Source organism: Pagrus pagrus, assembly GCF_965226575.1.
Source record: "Pagrus pagrus genome assembly, chromosome: 20".
Classification (NCBI taxonomy): Eukaryota; Metazoa; Chordata; class Actinopteri; order Spariformes; family Sparidae; genus Pagrus; species Pagrus pagrus.
In genome coordinates this window covers 10,558,512-10,577,540 of record NC_140207.1, presented here as the reverse complement: position 1 = coordinate 10,577,540, position 19,029 = coordinate 10,558,512, and the positions used below count along the sequence as shown (strand labels likewise).

General features: G+C 42.6%; 1 protein-coding gene across 5 annotated transcripts in view; it reads right to left on the bottom strand.

Annotated features, from left to right (window-relative positions):
- Window positions 1–19,029, bottom strand: part of pou6f2 (POU class 6 homeobox 2) — an 80,791-nt gene that overhangs the window by 18,309 nt on the left and 43,453 nt on the right. For all 5 annotated transcript variants that reach the window (XM_084340942.1, XM_084340945.1, XM_084340944.1 and 2 more), the window contains 2 exons: window positions 14,889–15,217; window positions 2,255–2,386 (listed from right to left, as the gene is read on the bottom strand). In XM_084340942.1, the coding sequence (XP_084197068.1) occupies window positions 2,255–2,386; window positions 14,889–15,217 (461 nt within the window). The remainder of the gene's footprint in view (window positions 1–2,254; window positions 2,387–14,888; window positions 15,218–19,029) is intronic.

Genomic DNA, 19,029 nt, shown 5'->3' with positions numbered 1-19,029 from the left:
CCTCATTGATTCTCCTTGGAGAATAAAAAAAAAAGGCTGGGGCCAACATAATTAAGGTTTAAAAACATATTGAACTCCACACGTTCATCAAACCTGCCACTTTTCAAGGTCCCCAGAGCTCTCGCTTATGAAAAGGTCTTTTGACAGAGTTGTAGAAGAAATTAAGAGTTCAAAGACAGTATTCTATGTTTTACGTTCAAGGTGAAGTGACTTTTTACTCATGCAGTACACTGATGATACAGATTGCTCCATAAATTCCAATTAAACACTATTCTGAACAGATAAAAAAGCTGCTCGCTGGTAAATACAAATCAAAATGTGATAAAAATTGCTCCACTGCCTTCTGTTTTGTAGCCTTTCAATGCTGACATCACAAGTTCTCAGAGCGTGTTTGGTGGACCTCCAGCCTTGTTTGGGGTATGTATTAGCCTGTATAATCTCCTCAGTGTTGGGGGGAAAGGGGGGGCTGGACCTTCTGATAGGGTAGTGCATGTTTCAGAGCCCTCCGTTTGAATAATGCTGCGGAATAATGAGGTGGGGAGCAAAGGCTGTAGCCCAGGGCTTTGACCGCCTCTGTGACCTGATTATGTCAGGGGCTGTCAGCCGCCAAGACACTACAAAAGCACAGAGCATCCCATCAAGTCCATATCCACAGTGATCTGTCCCCAGTGCTCCAGGCACCTTGTGAGCCAGGGAAGTCCATACTGTCTCATTAGCGACGTTTAGCATCAAGCACTCAGACAACACTTTACTGTAAACAATGAGGCATGGTCACACTGGTGGTTCTGAAACTTCACTCCAGTAGACTAAATGTTAAAGTTTAACATTAAAAATCAACTGCTTTCTTATGCTAAGATATGTTTGGTCTCACCATGGACAGTGCAAGTGTTGAAAGATGAAACAGGGGTTACGGTAAATAACACAGAGTGGCATGAAAGGGCACATTGTCCATACAATTTTCCTTTAATATGTGCTGTGTGCACCTGCGATAAGATGATTCATTAGATAGGGTCCCACAATGACAAGCATCATCGTTCAAGCCTCTGGCTACTGATGGAACAATTCTGCAGCCACCCTGTAAATTTGACAAGGTCAGCATTTTACTGCGACAGGCGCATGCGGATAACAGAAAGAAGGGATTTGTTTATTCCCAAAAAGCTTAATATATGGTGGGGTGGCTACTAGGGTGTAGACAAACGGCTCCAACACAACACACAGACCCACCACTAGAAATCTATGAGAAAAGATCAGAAATACGATACAAATGTTTGATTTGGAGCTGCACATTTATACAGGATAGATGGTGCAGCAGCAGCTCTTACAGAAACTGTTTTCTCTCTGCAGTATTTAATTATCTGTTTGTATAACGGGTCATTCAGAAAGTTTTTTGTAGCATCTTAGCGTTAGCCATAAAGTGCTTCCCAGAATGACCACTTAGCTGTGGTGGAGGAAGGGGGGGGCATATTTGATAACATTAAAATGAGACAAAAAGAAAAAGAAAACATCTCCACAATCATTTTAAAAGTGGGGCATTCTTCGTCAGCAGTATGTGTTTAAAAATCACCCAAGAAACATATCACACATCTCAGATTTTTCTATGTTTTCACAACAGCAGGTGAGCCCTGTGTGTATTTTGTAAATGAGGTAGCCTATCAATGAAAACACTTACAAGCTTTTATGTGAAGACAGCATAAGTAGGCATACATTAAAAAGGACAGGTTGCATCACAATCAGTGCATTAATGCATTCATAGTAGGGAGGTGATAGCAGGGAACGTCTCGCTCTCTCTGCTTCAGTGCAGTTCATATGTAGAGCCTGACCAGTATTCATATTTTGGGGCAGAGCTGATACCGAAATTAGGAAGTAAAATATTCTTATATCAATATATCTGCCGATATACACACACCTTGCATTGATCCTACAAATGTGATTATTAAACACTTGTTACAAAGATATTAAACAGATGCAGTTTAACAATAAACTCCATTGTCAAATTATCCCAAGCATTTTTTTCCGCATTATTGATCTCTAAAAAATAAGTTTCACACACGATACTTAAATTACTCATATGTTACTTATATATCAGCTGGGCTCTAATCATATGTGATTGTTGTTAAAATGGAGGGGCAGAATGTCCACTAGTTGGATGGATAAAAAAAGTAAGAAATATGCAAAAATGGGCCACCAAATATACCTGGACAGCCCATCCTAGTAAAGTCTATGTGTGGGAAACACTGCAACATGAAATGCTCACCTGTCCTTGTGCGTTGGTGACCAGCTGACCGGTGGCTCCTTGCAGATTCGACAGGGTGTTTCCAAACACTTGAGAACCAGCGATGGATCCCATCGCTGCTGCTGCTGCCACCTGGCTGGCCAGCGGATTCAGCTGTTGTGGGCAAAGAAATCATTCGTCAGAACTGCGGCCGTTTATGTCACTCGTGCAGATGTTTACAAGTGTACTGCAAACGAGCAGGTTGAGGAAGGTTTGGCGTGGGTGGGGGCTTCACACTTCTTTGTTGCCGAGGTTGGAATAGGCTAACTGCAGCGTAGTTTGTATAGTCCGGCAGACAGGGCTACGCAGTCCATCATACAGTTCCCAGAGGTCTGTGCTCCTGAACCCAGTGGGAGGCTCGAGGGTAGGGAGGAGCAGTGAGAACGGGGAGGGTGGCTGTGAATAAGTGGCCATTTTACCACTCTAAGTGCTTCCTCTGGCCCCCAGGGCTCCCCATGGGCCGAGCCGAGTCTCTCCACCCGCAGCAACGGCCCAACAGCATCCCGCTCTCACAATAGAGCTAGGCAGTGTGGCCATGCATCACTGTATCGTCAACCGCTTCAATATGCTTCGACTAAGAATTCCTCCTGCGTCATAATGCACTAGCACACTGTTACTTTTGAAGGAGAGGAGGGTTAAAATGACCATCTTTACCCTCGCTGTAATGGACTCATCTGGTCTGGCCTGTGGTTGTGAAAAGAGGCTCCTTGCGTCGGGGAGAGGCTGTAGAGCCCCGCCACATCGACGAGATTACCCATATAAATCAAGCTAACCACTTATTAGGGGGCTGAAAATGCACTGCTGATTTGGTTGTAGTGCAGCAGAGCAAAGTCTTATTAGGTTGAGTAAGTAGATCAAAGACCAAGAAGAGATAGGAGACCTCCCAATTACTCAACAGAATAGAGAAATAATAGAAACACTGCTTTGGAGCAGGCTGCCTGCTCCCTGCTGCTAATACTGGCCGGCTGCATTCAGACAAAACTGCTGGAATTAAAAGTAGAGGTTAAAGAAAGGTATGAATAACAAAGTACTGCGTGTGTTTCATATGTTGTTAAGTTGAAGTAAAATGCAATGTGCTGTAAAAGGAATTCTTTGCACGCTCTCTGTACTCTGCAGGGGATTCAGCTTCGTTCATCTGAGATCATTCAGTTGCCATTCATCTTTTATCGTACCCCACCACCATATATTATTACACTTTCTGAAATCAAATGATGAAAAAATGCCACAGAGCGATCAATACTTTTTCATTGACAGTAAAGGTTAAGCACATTAAGAATGACACTGCATTTGTCTTATGAAATCATATTTCATGTTGGTGGCCTCAAATTGGCCGTGATTGATATTGCCTCCTCTCGTCTGAAAGTCATCCAGTTTTTCCTCGATAATCGCAAGATTGTCTTTTATGTGTCCAGCAGTTGTCCTTCGGAAAATCTCAACATCTCAATTGTTAGAAAACCCCATTCTGACTTTACGTGCAAAAGTAATACGATAACAGAACTTTAGTCAAGCTAGAATTAAACTGCAACATTCGACAGTCAATTTACCAAAGTTACCAATCTTAAATGTAATATGGGGGAAAATGTTGACCAATTTGGGTGCTCTAACAATTAAGGAATGTTACGGTAAGTGTATTTATCATATAGCACACAATACATCCCAAAGCGTGTCATTTCAAATAACAACTGTATCATGTAAAAGAATAAGCTGCGTCTACGTTACCAAACTGTCCGTTATAAAATATGCTTTGGACATTTTCATTCATGTGTGACTACAATACAGAGTGCGATACAGGATGAAACAATCACTGTTATTAAGCCTGGCTTCTAATAAGGCAGACATATTTTTGCAGAATCAAATCTAATGCAAACTTTTGCCACATCGTGATATAAGGGCTGGTCAATATGGTCTCAAAATAATATTGCAATATATTTAGGCTGTATCACGATACACAATATGTATCTCAATGTTTTGACATTTCCTTAAATGCATTTCATAAATGCTAGGACTGGGCGATAAAATCAAATAACACAACATTTTCTACCAAATATCTCAATATTGATATTGCAACAATATTGTGAGGATGATTATCATCAGTATTGTGGATATAATGACTAAATGGGAAAAGGCAAGTATTACAACAAATAGTACTGTCTGGTAAGTTCAGACAATTACATCGCTTTGCTGTGATGCGGCCTTTAAAAGCAGGAAAATACAGACAACAGTTAACAGAATCTAAGACGATATATAGTGATAATGATATAATATTGATATATTGCCCAATGTTTTATCAATTTCAAATATCCTTAATAATATTCAATAATAAATTAAATAATTTCAACCAGCTTTTATTGATATAACGTAAATATCTTGATAAATGCACAAATGGTTAAATGATAGTTTTCGTTATTGGTGATGAACAAATGTTTATTATAGTGGAAGATGGCAAAAGTAACATTTTGTTGGAGGAGATAGAAAAAATAAATCTTTTTCTCAACTAAACAACAAAAGAAACTGTTTTCAGCAGCAGTGTCTTAAAACAGTAGCACCAAAAGGAGACCTCTCCACCTCTCTGTGGTGAACATGGCATTTTTCTTAGTTGTTAAAATATATTTTAAATAGGAAGAGTTTTGTGTTATTTAAATGGTTATCAAAGTCACATACAAAGATGGATTTGGCCAACACATCAGTAATTATTTAATGTACAACTAACACTACTATCTTCAAAATCCTAAAATAATATAAAGTCAGATGTGATCAGTTTGAGGGAGCTTTCTTAAGACAGTCTTTTCTGGATGTTAATATCAGTGAGTAACTGAAACTCAGCAGATCATTTCACTTATGAAGAAGAGAAGAAGAAATAAAAGTTGGACGAGCTACTGTGGTACTGTGAATACAAAATACGTCCCTAAGTGTTGACAGCGGGGGTATTCAAACCATGTTGGTGAGAACACAGTATTATGTTAGTTGTGGCAGTGAATGGGAACACAGACAAAAGCCAACACGGCCAGTTAAGCAGAGTTAAACAGAGCCTACAGATCAACACACAGATAATGTGATCTGCTCAGGCGAGCACACCCAGAGTCTCCCTGAAAATCTGCTGTGCTCGGTGTCATTGCGTGAGTGATAGGTTGTTGTAGACGCTTTCAGATTTATTTGAAATATCATCATTGTGTTTCATTCAATGATAGCCCTTTCAGATGCTATGTTATTCTGGTAAATCTGGGTGAAAAGAGAGCAAGCTTTATTGCTGCATCTCCTGGCACTGGGTAATATGGATAGCAGTTGGAAGGAGAGGCAGGAATAAGGAGAGGCGCGGCTGTGTTCAACACCTAAACAGGTGATTTTCCGCCACGGTGACTCCTCTCAACACCTCGGCGGGAGGCACAAAATGACAGACCCTGCCTAGCATTTGTACTGATTGCATGTGTTCGAGGAGATAAACAGTGATCTTCCAGTTTGCAGAGCCTGCATGTTAACCATTGTGTTTCATTCTTTTCATTCCCCGTGAAAAGGGCGTCAAGAGGATTTTCAGTCGCTCTGGTCAGCCACACAAGTGTTGGGATAACACAGACACAGAAAATAAAGTGGAGTCAGGGTATTTGTTAAAGAAATGTTTGAGATGTTAACATTTAATTCAAGCAAGAAATGCAGCAGCAAACTTTAGCACTGCCTCCATTATATGATGTGACATCATCTTGTCACCTTTAAGTCTGTCCCTCTCTGCACTATCACAATTTAATATAGCCAAATATACCGGGCTACACAGGGATCAACAAACACAAAATAAATGTCTCTAAGGGGGGAGAAGCTTACAAATTGTTAAAAATGCATCTTTTCTCTGTGCGGTATGAAGAGGAGGGAATCTAAACTCCGCCAGGCTCTCCGTCGCCTGTTTGACCATGAGGGTCACCTGGTGCAGCAACCCGTGTAATCTCAGGAATAGAAGGAAAAATAGCGTCCCTGCAAACCGTGGAGAGACCCCTGGAAACCAAAATTGTCTGACACAAACTAACTGGAGTTTATTCTTGGTTTTGCTCTTTTCATGTGGCCCGTTGGAAACTTAATTGCTTTTTTTGTTCTGGGCCTGCACAGGACAAAAAAAAAAGGAAAAAAATATAAGAAAAAAAAAAGAGATAAATGGACAAAGTGGTGCAGACACCAGCAGGCGGGCAGATTTGTCTAAGCTCAGGCTTCAGCGGCGTGTTAAACTTCTTTTCTGCTCATCTATGATTCAACAACAGAATCAAACATTTATCTAAAATATCAGAGAAAAATTGAAAGAGAATAAAAGAGCACAGAAAATTATTTAGCAAATTAGCGGCCAGTAATGTTTTTAATTTACAATGAACACAGCTTTATGTAAACTTTTGTCGACAAAGTGATTGAAGCAAAAATATTTTCCTGTTCATGAAGTCTCTCAGATTGATTACAGGTGGAAGTATGATGTGACGTGACAGGGTCTTCATGCTTTACTCGCTACCTTCATCGTGCCTCAAACAGTGTAAATCAACAGTCAATAGCAGTATTGTTTCTTTATCTGTGGAACAACATGGAAGTTTCCCTCGTTCCCCACATCTCTGTCTCTTCCTGCTCTTTTCCCACTCCGGAGTGAATGTAATCAGCTGTGACATGAGAAAACACGTTCTCTGTCTGTCAGGACTCTGCTAGTCTTCCGCTGACAGTCCTCCGCTGACTCTCCTCCTCCTCCTTCCCCCAAAACGGCCTCTCTCCCACCTCCCTGTCTCCCCTCCCTCACATCCGCTGTGCTTATGAACATCAAAATGCCATTAGGCCCTCCAAAACACCTCTGGTCCCTTGGTTAGCGGGGCCTCACACTGTGGTCGTGCACTCTGAGCCCTCCGAGCGCCGACTATTGCTCACCACTGGGCCTCTGCTGCAGCCGTTGTGAAAAATAAACCCCAAAAAGAGCCGTTCTTGAGGAAAAATATTGGGAAGTGAAAGACGGATAGAACAACTGGGGCAGATAACACCCACCAAAATACAATAACGCTGCATCCGGTGACGGTCGGACATTGTAATTGCTCGAGGCAGTGGAGGGATGGTGGGTGCAGCGGGTGTTGATGTGGAGGTGGCTGAGGTGGCATGGCGGGTGCTAATGGAGTGATGTCATATGAAGCGCCAGAATGACAGCTAGTTAACTGAGGAGGTTTGGCTGATCAAATAAAATGCATTAACTCCAGGAAATGGATATCGCGGGCAGCCCCAGAAATGGCCATATCTAATGAGGCAAAATGCAAATGAAGGAGGAAAAGAGTCGTGAAAACGTTTAAACTAACTATAAAGGGATGATGGAGTGTCGGACAGTGGCCGTCAATCTCCCCGCTCATTACCTTCATGTGAAATTAACAGCAGCTTTAATCATTACATAAAATCTGCTCCAGCCCATTTGTTGATAATTGTGAGGCGCAGAGGTTCAGAGTGGGTTCTTTGTCATCAATCACAGCAGCAGTATATTTCCTCTGGTTAGGGGACACTCTGCGAGTAAAAATATAAGTTATACTACATTCCTCTTATACGATTTCTCTTCCTGAGGAATGATCTATAATATTTAGCTGTTTCCAGATGTATTAAATTTGAAACTACTTGGTGATTAAGTATCTACAGGAAAGTGCTGACCGTTTCAGCTCATGATGTGACATATTTGGTGCAGTTATTTCTGTATCACACTAGTGTTGGGTCGGAAATCATAGCGGCTTTAAACCGGTGTTGCAGTAAATCTACTTCTGCTCCGGCTATGACTTTAAAGTGGATACCTGGCTATGTTTTCGGTTGCGTTGAGAAAATGAAATTGGAGTCAGGAGATCAGACTATGAAGAAATTATGAACCATATTATTTTGCTGCATTATCAAAGACCCAGCCTTTGGATGACAATTACCTCAAATACTCAATACGTAATAAAACATATTTCTTGATTCTAGGAGCTCTATTTCCATTGCGCCGACTACAGCCCATTCATTTTCGTTTAGGTGGAAATGCCGTCTATTTTCACTCTGCTGTTGTTTGACATATAAATATAGCATTTGAATGACTTTAATATCCTCCTAATCAATGTCCAGTGATCTTTTGATGTCCTCAATTCAATATAGGAAGGGTCATCCATGCCGCAGCTTTATAAACACAATAAAGGTAAATGATTACTCTCCACTGTGGTGTCCAAAAATACGGCCAGTAATGAAGAGAAATGGAGGAGTTTGAGGGGGAGGCCTGTCATGTGTCATTGGCCAACTCTAAGCCCTAAGATTAATCACGAGAGAGGGGCTCTGTGGCTAAGATGTGGTCACCCTTGATCGATAAATCTGCCTCCCTCCCCTCCCCTTCCCCTCCCCCCTTCTGTGTCTCCCTGCTTCACTGTCTCCCTCACTTTTTCTCCCAAATATACACAAGTGTTGGCACAAGCTAAATCAGCATAAGTGGAGAGATGAATTGATGACATTTCCAGGCATATTTGTATTGATTACTGCAGTTTTGACTCCCCTCTTTGAGGAGTTGACTGAAGAACATGCACTTTTCTTGCATTCTAGTTGAGTCTATTTACAAAACCATCAATTGCACATTCCTACTCCTAATGAAAAAGGGCATAAAATCAACGACCAGGGAAAAAAAAGTGCAAAATGTTCCTCGTACAGTTCAAGGCAGCAGAGTACAGTTCAGAGGAATTTCAATTCATGCAGCCAACTATGTGTACATTGCAAAATATATACCAAATCTATCTCCGCTATTCACGAAAACACTGTGGAGAAGAATTTCTGATAATATTCTGCAGGGACCACAAATGGGACTTTTGACTTGGTCTATGAGGAGGGCATAATGCAATAACATTGCATTAGAAGGGTCTTTTTACAGCGTGGCAGAGCTGTGTGGCTGTATTCCTTGTGTGAACCCGGTGCTCTGTTTGCGGTCACTAATGGGCATCAGAAATTACAGGCAGTGGAATCGCGCCCCGCGGGGGGACTGGCCTCCTCAGCGGAGCGGAGCACTTAGACAGTGTCTGGGAGCCTGCTGGAGGAGGAAGGGGGGAACTCAATGTCATAGCCCTGCCTCATAATTAAAGAAACCCTATTCCTTATCCACTGTTAGGTGAGCCCTAGCTTGGTGCTCCATCTGAAGGCTCCCCTGTGGGCGTCTAATGCGTGTTGCCCCCAATGTGCATGTGGGCTGATCAGGGAGCTGTTCCTTTCTGCTGGGTGTCTGAGCTGGAAGCCCTCTGCCCGCCGACAGAGTAACGGGGCCAGGTTTACAAGAATCGCGGAAATCAAAAAGCGAAGAAAATGTCAACTTGGTGAGGTCTGAAAACCCAACAAAACCAGAAAGGCCAAAAAGGAAGTGCAAGACGGGCTGTAGGTGTAATTTTGAAAGTGAAAGTGCCTTCACAGTTTTCCAAATGTTGCCTCTGGAATATGATAAATTTAACTTTCTCCTTATTTATAAATTCAGGGCTCATCGTTGGTCCTTAAGTCTGTAGATTTTCTTCCTGCCTAATCCCTCATTTGAAGTAAATAAAAGTAGTAGAGCTGTCATGGTCAGGTTGTTTTCCTCATCTAGCTCCCATGCTTTATAATTATTCATATGAAATGTGGTTCTGTTGATGGGCAACAGTCTTATTTTCTGCTTCAGTCAACAGTGCACATTTGTATTTCTAAATTGTGGAGCGCTTGTTATGTAAGGCAATTTTCTGCCTTCTTAAGAGCCGGATCTCCTGTGCATTAATAAGAGGCTAGGCTGAGCTGCTGGAGAGCTGAGGGCCTGTTCATGCTCTAAACCACACAGCCAAAACTAGCAGCACAGCTATTTAAACACACAGGCTGGCACCACATACCAGTTATACATATTTTAAAGTTTTATTAGAAAATTGTGATTTTAAAACAGGTGAAATGACGGATAATTATCAGATGTGAGAATGCGTAGAGTTTAGGTGTATTCAGACTATTCAGAAATATGTTAAATGCAAGAATTCAACTTTACCAGACACCACCACCATTTATTTACTGAACTTTATTTACCCTATAATTACGTTTTCTGACTATTTAATTCTGAACATTGTGGTCTGAATGCTTTTTTAAGGCTCGAAAAAATACTCCTCCTTCCTCCTCTATGACAGACAACCGAATATTTTCAGGTTGTGGATAAAACACACTTGAAGACGCCATCTTGAGCTGACATTTTTCTTGATTTTCTTACATTTTATAGCCCTAACAATTGATCGGTTATTCGAGAAAATAATTGACAGATTGATTCTGACTCACATGAATATGTTTGGCTTTCATGAGCAGATTGTAAATGTCAATCAAATTAAAATGATCAGAAATACAAAAAAAGGACACATTTCCTGCAAGAAACTGGCTGAAAAACATCTATAAAATGATATTTCTATTAATAAACTCTGTGATCTTTTTCCATAGACAGAGACACCACAGTTGAGTTATGAGACATGAGATAGATAATGGACTCTTTCCTCAACTTAGGCGTTGCCAGTTTCATCGACAAGCCACAGTATGAGCCATTGGGTCTACATTTGAGCATGTCATTTTAATTTTGATTTAATACCCCATGGAATGATGGCAGCCCGTTTCGCTAAATTGAATAGACGTGGGGCTGATCTGGAAAATCAATTAATCGATGTGCAAGGCTCATTTAATACACATGTTAATATAATGGGAGAGACGCCCACCGCCCATAAAAAGAGAGACATTTGGAGCAAATTGGACAGTGGTGATTTTAACAGCGGTTGACATAAGTAAAAGTGCACTGCAGCGGAAAACAGTGACATGAGTGTCTGAAGGGGCCTCAGCTGGAGACAAAAGCAGCAGAGATGGTCCCGAGACTTGAGGAGGATGGTGGAGCGAATGGGAGGGGGAGGAGGAGGAGGAGAGAATGGCAAGGAGGTGAGGAGAGATGGAGAGTGCAGACAGCCAGGCCTCTGAAAGGCCGTTGTGGTTGGCAGCCGCTGACCTTGGTGACGATGGGTTTTCACCAGAGGCTTCTAATGAAGGCTGATTGCCCGGGAATAGTGAGGGAGCCAAGGGGTAGAGAGGGGAGCAAGGGGGAGAGGAGGAGAGAGAGCAAGAGGGAGTGAGAAGAGAGAGGGGAGAGAGAGAAAAGGATAGAGGAGAGGCTCAGGTAATTGCAGCACTTGTGGGTCTGAGGCCCTGCGGTCCTGTGATGTCGGGGTGCAGTGGGGAAGAAGAGAGATGTCTGTGGACGCTTTGGTGGTAAATTGTGGAGCACAGGGATAGGAGGCAGGCCCCTAGGCTGTAATTACCCCTATGAGTGTGCGGATGGAGAGTGGACAGGCCCAGTGTGAGGCTCTGACAGCGATCAAGGAGACGACTGCGAAGGGGAGTAGAGACAGACACACAGACAGACGGCAGGAGTCTGGCAGAGGGGGAAGACAGGACGCCTCCATCTCTGCCAGGCCCCCCGAAAAACCAGCCAGCCAGACACTGGACCAAGGTCAGAGGCTATTAGCTAACACACAACATGCTGGTGACAAGACAGCTATGACAGGAACAGCAGAGAGACGGCGCTGTGTTGTTAAGGATGGAGAAAGACTTAATGTAGAAGGATCTGGTGGAAAAAAAAAAAAAAGGTAATAATAAGTTACTAATTAGATGAGAGCCACAGAGAGCGAAGCATGATGGAGCTCCACTGGATGGCGCAGCTGGGTCAGGAGGGTCCGGGCCATACGAACTGGAATAAGAGAACTGATAGGCTGGCCTAAGCTTCCCGCTGCCACGGATCAGTATGTACTGCCTCTCCTCTCCCTGCCTGGGCTGATGTAACTCACTGGAGTGGCAAATTACACCAGACCTACAGCTGTAGCCCGACATTATGATTAATTTGATCAGTAATTTCTCCTGTTTTTCATTTTAATCGCCGCGACCATTCTGCTGTGGCAGGTCTTTCAGATCTAATTAAGATCAATTCCGGTGTAACAGACTTGGCGAGCGCCTTTACCCCGTCAAATCCCTGAGCTCTCCGGGCGTGGAGAAAACCCGCAGCTCTAATCAATCAACTTCCAGCAAAATCCAGCGGGCTCCCACAATCAGCCCATTAACACACTTAAGCAAATTTTATAATCTCCCCCGTCTATTTGTCATCACCGTGGTGGCTATTTCAGGCAGCCACAGGCTGCATCTCACTGTACTCTACATGTTGGGGAGCAGAGAGGGTGAGGGCGGGGTAGAAAGGTACATTTTTACTCCATTTAACCAAATTAGTTGCAGTAATCTGAGTTTAGACCATCGACTCAAGGGGACACAGTCTGTTGTGGTGTGATTTGTATTCTAATAGGGATATTAATGAGCCAATTAATGCATTTTGTCTCACAAATTAAAAACACAAAACACTGTAAAACACCAGGGATGTAATGAATGCTCAGGATTTCCTCACTATGGGTTTATAAAGAATATCACACACCTCCCATGAGAAGAGAATTACAATGGGACATTAATTGGAACATAATGAGTGTTTGTCTCTCTGCAGCTCTGCGCTGTATTTTCAGCAAATAGTTGAATGGCTGGGTGATTCTGCGTGTCGGAATAATGACAGCAGGAAATAGGGGTGTTATCTGTGTAATGCTGATTGTATTATGGTAATTATGACTCGACTTTACTCCACAGAACAGTTCCTCTGGGTGACGCCAGAAATGCCCTTCTGTGTCTTCAATTAAAACATACAAAAGGCCAATCACAGTCGGTGTTTGCGAGTCCCCCTGAATTAAAAACTTATGTGAATCAACCCGCAAGATGCTCAGTGATCCTGGGCCTGAAAATCCAATCACTGACCCAGGCAGCGGAGGGAGGCGGAGCTGACGTTTAAATCCTATTGCAGCCTTGAGTGGGTGCTGAGGCTGCGGCCTGTCCTTGGGCGAGCCCCTCGCTGGGTGACACCGGCACTCTTTGAAAACACCAGCACTGACCCAGAGAAACTAAACCTTTTACGGCCATTCTGCTTCACCCACGCACACACACACATACACACACCGACACACGCTCCATAATCCTATTTGATGAGGCAATATCTTAATGATACCTGATGTGGCCCCTTTGGCCCCCCTCAAGGGAGGTCTGTCCTCAGTCATCATAATCAGCCGTGCTGCTTCTTTTAGACATAGACAATCTATCTAAAGCTAAGGGTCTCAGTCTTATCAATGCAGTGTGTTTGTTCTAAAATAACCCTGCTCCTGTTGTCTTTGTGTCTGAGAATCACAGATTCTAAGACATTTGAAGAATAAAAGAGGTGGTTTCCTCACAATTCAGACGCTCATGTCTGTTATCCAAGGTCTTTGTACGCTGATGCAAGCCTAATGTGTGAATCTGTATGTTGGTCAGTAGCCCTTGTATCCACAGTCAGACTGGACAGTGTGTTTGGTGCGATGTAGCGGCTAGCCTTTGGAGCCCATTAAATCCAGAGGCTGTTTTTCCTGCTGAGTCTCACTAGGCCGTGACAGGGCCGGAGAGGGCTGCAAGGGGGGAAACAAATAGCCCAACTCATCCTGGCCATAAAGAAGGTTGCACCACAACCCAATAAGGGTCTGACGCTGATGAATGTGACCAGGGACAGAAAGGCGACCCTGGCCAGTCTCCACCAGAAATGAAACCACAGGGATATAAAATAGGTTATTATCGTCACACAGTGACAGCCAGACAGACAGAAGGGCAGAGATGGATGGACAGACAAAGTGACTAAAAAGGAGGTTGAGTAGGAAGAGCAGCAAAGATTAAGGGAGTGATTACGTCCGGAAAGCCCAAGGTTAGATAACCTGAGAATCCCTCTCTGCCGTAGGAGGATCGTGCTTCTCGGCTGAGGTTTGATGTGCTCAAGTGTGTCAAGGCTTCGGCAACAAGAAGCATATTCTAATAGCTCCACATAGACAGCTAGCCTCTATTCAAATACTGCCACTTGATAAAGATCAAGGGCTGACACAGAATCAAGAATTGTGTATCCTGCTTAAACACGGTGTTTTCTCAAGGTTGATCTGCCCAAAACGCACCATCATCAATGACACCATTCAGATGCACACTTCAGTTCTTTAGAGTGGAGAATTACAGGAATTATAAATCTAATTTGCACGCTATATAATGGTATCTGTAGTAAAATAGCTGGTTACTTTTGATGGTTGTCAGGATGTATCTCATTTAATGTGTCCATGAAAAATAATGTGAATGCTGTATCTGTGTACAATAGTGTGCATTGAGATTATTAGCAAGTGAATACTCAAAAAGCTGTGTACAAATCTTACATACTAGACCGGTACTGCTGTTGAAGTTGAAGTAACCAATCCATATTAAACCCTGTTTCTAGGTCATTTTTCATTATGAAATTATAAAAGCACCATTTTTTTTTTTTTTTTTACATCTTCTAGAAAGATAGACTTAACATTCGTACAAGCCTGTAAAAAGTTGGTGTATGAACATCTAAGATACGGCCTCATGCTACCTTTCACAGAGAAAAATTATCCTAAATTTGCATTCAGTGACAGAAACAAATTTGAAATTAAAAAAGAAAATCAAAGAAAAAGAGAATCAGTATCAGATGAGTTTGAGGCCAATTCTACCATGAGTCTAGGAAAATGTTGGATCTGCGCAAACTCACCGGCAATGGCATGGGCGGGGTGACGGGCGAAGGGAGGCTACGGGCCGGCGACTGGTTGGGCCGGTGCGGCGGAGACTGCTGCGGGTGTCCAGAGGCGGAGGAGCAGGCAGAGCCAGGAGATGGGACGGAGGTGTGCTGCTGGCTGGGTGGGGTCATGTGATGCTGGGATGACAGCTGGTTCTGGGTGTGGGAGTGGGTCTGTTGGTGATGGTGTTGCTGCTGTTGCTGCTGATGTTGCTGCTGTTGCTGCTGCTGCTGCTGGTGGTGGTGCTGCTGCATCTGTTGGAGCTGCTGCAGGTGTTGGAGCTGGGAGTTCAGTGATGAGGTAGCTGTTGATGAAAGGACAGTGAGTTGTTTGATGTCACTTTGTGTTTGAGACCTGAACAGGAACGAGTTTGGACTGACAACATCTGTTTGAGGAAGCCCTCATTATTTGAAGAATATGCTCACACCTCAGATAGATATACACAAACACATGGAGGTGTGGAATGCATAGGGTGAACAGTGAGAGACATGTAAATAACATGATGCCACAACAAGGTCCTCCAGGGTCTTTTCCCTGCATGATAGAGTCAGTGAATTTAATTTAGCTTGCTGGAGGACAAAGCTATCAAGCCTGACTGATATAATTGCTCTCTCTGGAGCCAAAAGTCTTCATTGTCACTTGGAGAATGTCAGAATCTTTGGTTTAATGGCTTAAAATCTCATAGGAAAGAGACATCCATCTTCACTGCGAGACTTCAGAAATAAACCCATTAACTAATTGGATCCAATAATGGCACGCCATTAGAACCTCATTTCTACATTTAAATTTTTATGCTGTTTTAAAAAAAAGACGGTTAACACTCAGGCTGAGCCGGGCTGCAGACACACCAGCATGCAAATACTCCCATAAACTCACAATGTCCATCTCAAATATACAATAAATGTAAAAATATCATCTTTATGGTACTTTTCTTTGACTCAAAAACACTTAAATACAAAATTCCGTGGATTAGAAGAAATCCATACCACAGCGTAGTGTCTACAAAAGCTGTCAGCAACCGCAATACTATATGTGGAGAATTGGTCTTAAAAACAACATCCAAACTGACCTTCACAGCTACTTAAATAGAAAAAAGGACAAGTTTCCATACTGATATGACAGGCAGAACCATTTTTTATCCAGGTGCTCACATTCAGAAAGCCCTTGACAGCCTATTTTCAGTCAAACATGCGGGAAAAATAAATTATATACGGTAAATATGTGTGCATTGGCACAAAAGGTTATTCACAGGTCATGCTCAATGCAAAAGGCATAACATAAACAAATGACTTTAAACTTTATAATATGTTGTTCTGTCGTTGTTGACTCTGTGATGTTACTCTAGATAGAAAAGAAAAGGATGAATACAACAGATGACCATGACATGATTTTCTGTGGATTAAAAGATAATACAAGCTTTGAGGGGATGAGACCTGATCTGTATGTTGATACTGCACTTCACACACTGGACAGCATTATAGAAAGAAGCAAGGTTACGATAGTTCCCGTAACTATGATGATCTAAATAGATTCAAAAAAGTATTTTCCATGACCAAAAAGCAAGATACAGTAGCTATGAGGATTTAAGCATACTTTATACATACTGACTAGAGGACTAATCGATTGCACTTACTGAAAAATAAATTCATTGTGCATTTTCAAACAAACAATTAGCTTAGGATAGTCACATTGGTAAAGAAATTCAACTGGACTGGAGTTATAACACAGAGAAAAAAAAGAAACCACTTTTATCTCTAAAACCAATTTCAAAGAAACAAATTGTCTCTCCAGGCTTTTCACAAAAATATAAAAAGAAACAACATCTCTACCTGCATTCAAATTCCCTAAATACAGCAAAGTTATTATGTTTAACGCACACATAAGGAAAGATGCCTCACTGCAACATAATATCTACAGCACTACATAAAGTACATCCACAGTTTACTATCAAAATGACTAAATACACAAAGGGCTGAATAACAAACGCCGGTTCAAAAGAGTGATCTATTGATAACGCAGCCAGCCATTGTGAACACAGGCGTAGACAAGCTTGTATACATACAGAATCAATGCACTTAAATAATTTAAGTATGGTTGCCTCATAAAAGATGAATAAAACATCAGCACAGACAAGTCTTTGATTAGTGTGGTCACTAGGACTCCAGGACAGGCACAGATGAACATTTGATGAAGATCAGATCATCCTCCTCTTCCCTCACTCCGCAGAAGCACAGCCAAAGAAAAGCCAGTAAACAGTGCACTTTTACATTTCTTCTACCTCCTGACACATTGACACCTCTCTCACACCCCCACCATGAATTATATATCGTCTTGTGCAAACGGCAACAGTCCAATTCTCACTTGAAATGTTGGGGCAAGTTGTCTAGCGAGCGCCGGAGCCCCTGACAGGGCCGGCTCTTTTCCTTTGCAACTTCACAACGACAAAATGTTGAGCCCCATTTAAAGATGGAATAAGAGGGAACAAAGACAGAGAAAAACAAAAGCGAGCTAAAATGAGATTTCTGTCAGAAAATTATCGAAACCAGGCGAAGATCAAAGACGATTGGAGAATTTCCTCCAGCGCCGACCATTACGCCGAGGAACAAGAGGTACAACAAAAAATACGAGGCAAAAGAAAACAAATACAGAGGGAATATGGAAGAAGCCCCATGTGGCCTTATTATAAGGGCTACACCGCAGGTACTATATTCTTTAACAGCAGTGCTTTATAAATTCTGTCATCTTGTTAAGACTGTCAGGACCACTGACCCTCCCTTCCCCTCTAACTGGGCAACTGGCATTTTGAAGCTCATTCTTTTAACCACAGCTGTCTGATTGCTTTGGTTGAGCACATAATCCAAACGGCTTGTCTCAGCTAATTGTTTGCGCTCCTTCCTCCAGCAGACACAGGGCCGAGGATGAGAGTGGGAGCTTCACTTATGATGGAGAGAGGGCAAGAGGGTGCCGGGATCCTATAGTGCTCATTATATCTCCCACTGTCTCTTTGTTGTGTTTCATATTCACTCGTTCTCCGACTGCGAAGCAAGCAGCGCTCCCACTTAGTCATCATGCCAGAGGGTTGTAAGAGCACGGGTCCCACTTTTCGCTGCTGTCACAACTCGCCTATGTTAATGTTTATAATGAGGAATGAGCCAGATCATAGAGGGGAGTCACGCAGCTAAATGACCAGACACGAGCTGAACTGTGGCATTTTTTGCTCCATTTAAACATTTAACAACAATCATATGGGACTATGAAACACCAGCACTGAGAAGTCTGAAGCCTCCAACCTCAGTGCTTTGAAGAACTGTCTGCCATCTCTCTCTCAGAGCTCTTTTTGTGCTTTAGTGCCACAGTAGAAATCAACTGTTATCTTTGACTGTCCCGGCCCTGGCTTCTGAAGTAGTGGAGGACGAAGCGAGACTGATTGTCAGAGGTCGAAAGGGTAGGTCAAAGCCGGCTCATTCGTCAGACAAAATGCTATTTTTGTTTCCTGTGTGGTTGAGGAGTAACGGGGGGAGTGGAGGTAGGGGGGCTGACTGCTCTCTCATTACCAGCGCTATCTCAGTAGTCCCTGCCAACCCCCCTATTACGGCACTTTTCTCTCTGGGGCTGATTCAAGCTCGACTCCTTGTTTTCCTCTCATTGCACAACACCTTCCTTTACAAGTCCTCCCTATGAGTTACCTTATACATTGTTTGTGTGGGTACATGTTTGTGTACAGGTGTGGTCAGGTCAGGAGACAAATGTTTTATTAACATTTCTGCCACATTAACATGGAATCTGATTTTTGAAGAACATAAAGGATACTGATGCTGGACAACTGCCACAAATGCACAGTGTTGTAAGTGTGAAAGTTGTAGTTAAAGGGGCAGTTCAACCCAAAATCAAAAATACATATTTTTCACACTACAACACTAATTGCCCTCCTCTGCTGAGCTGTAACATTAGTTAGCTTATTTAGCTAGCCTCTCATCCATGAGTAGATGCACGCCTTGTCCTGCGTGGTGATACGGTCGGCAGGTGCAGTTGGGTAGAAAGAAAATAGTTCCTACATGAAACTGCTCACAACAACGTCTGTGGATTATCTTGAGAAACTGGGTCATAATTTCTGTA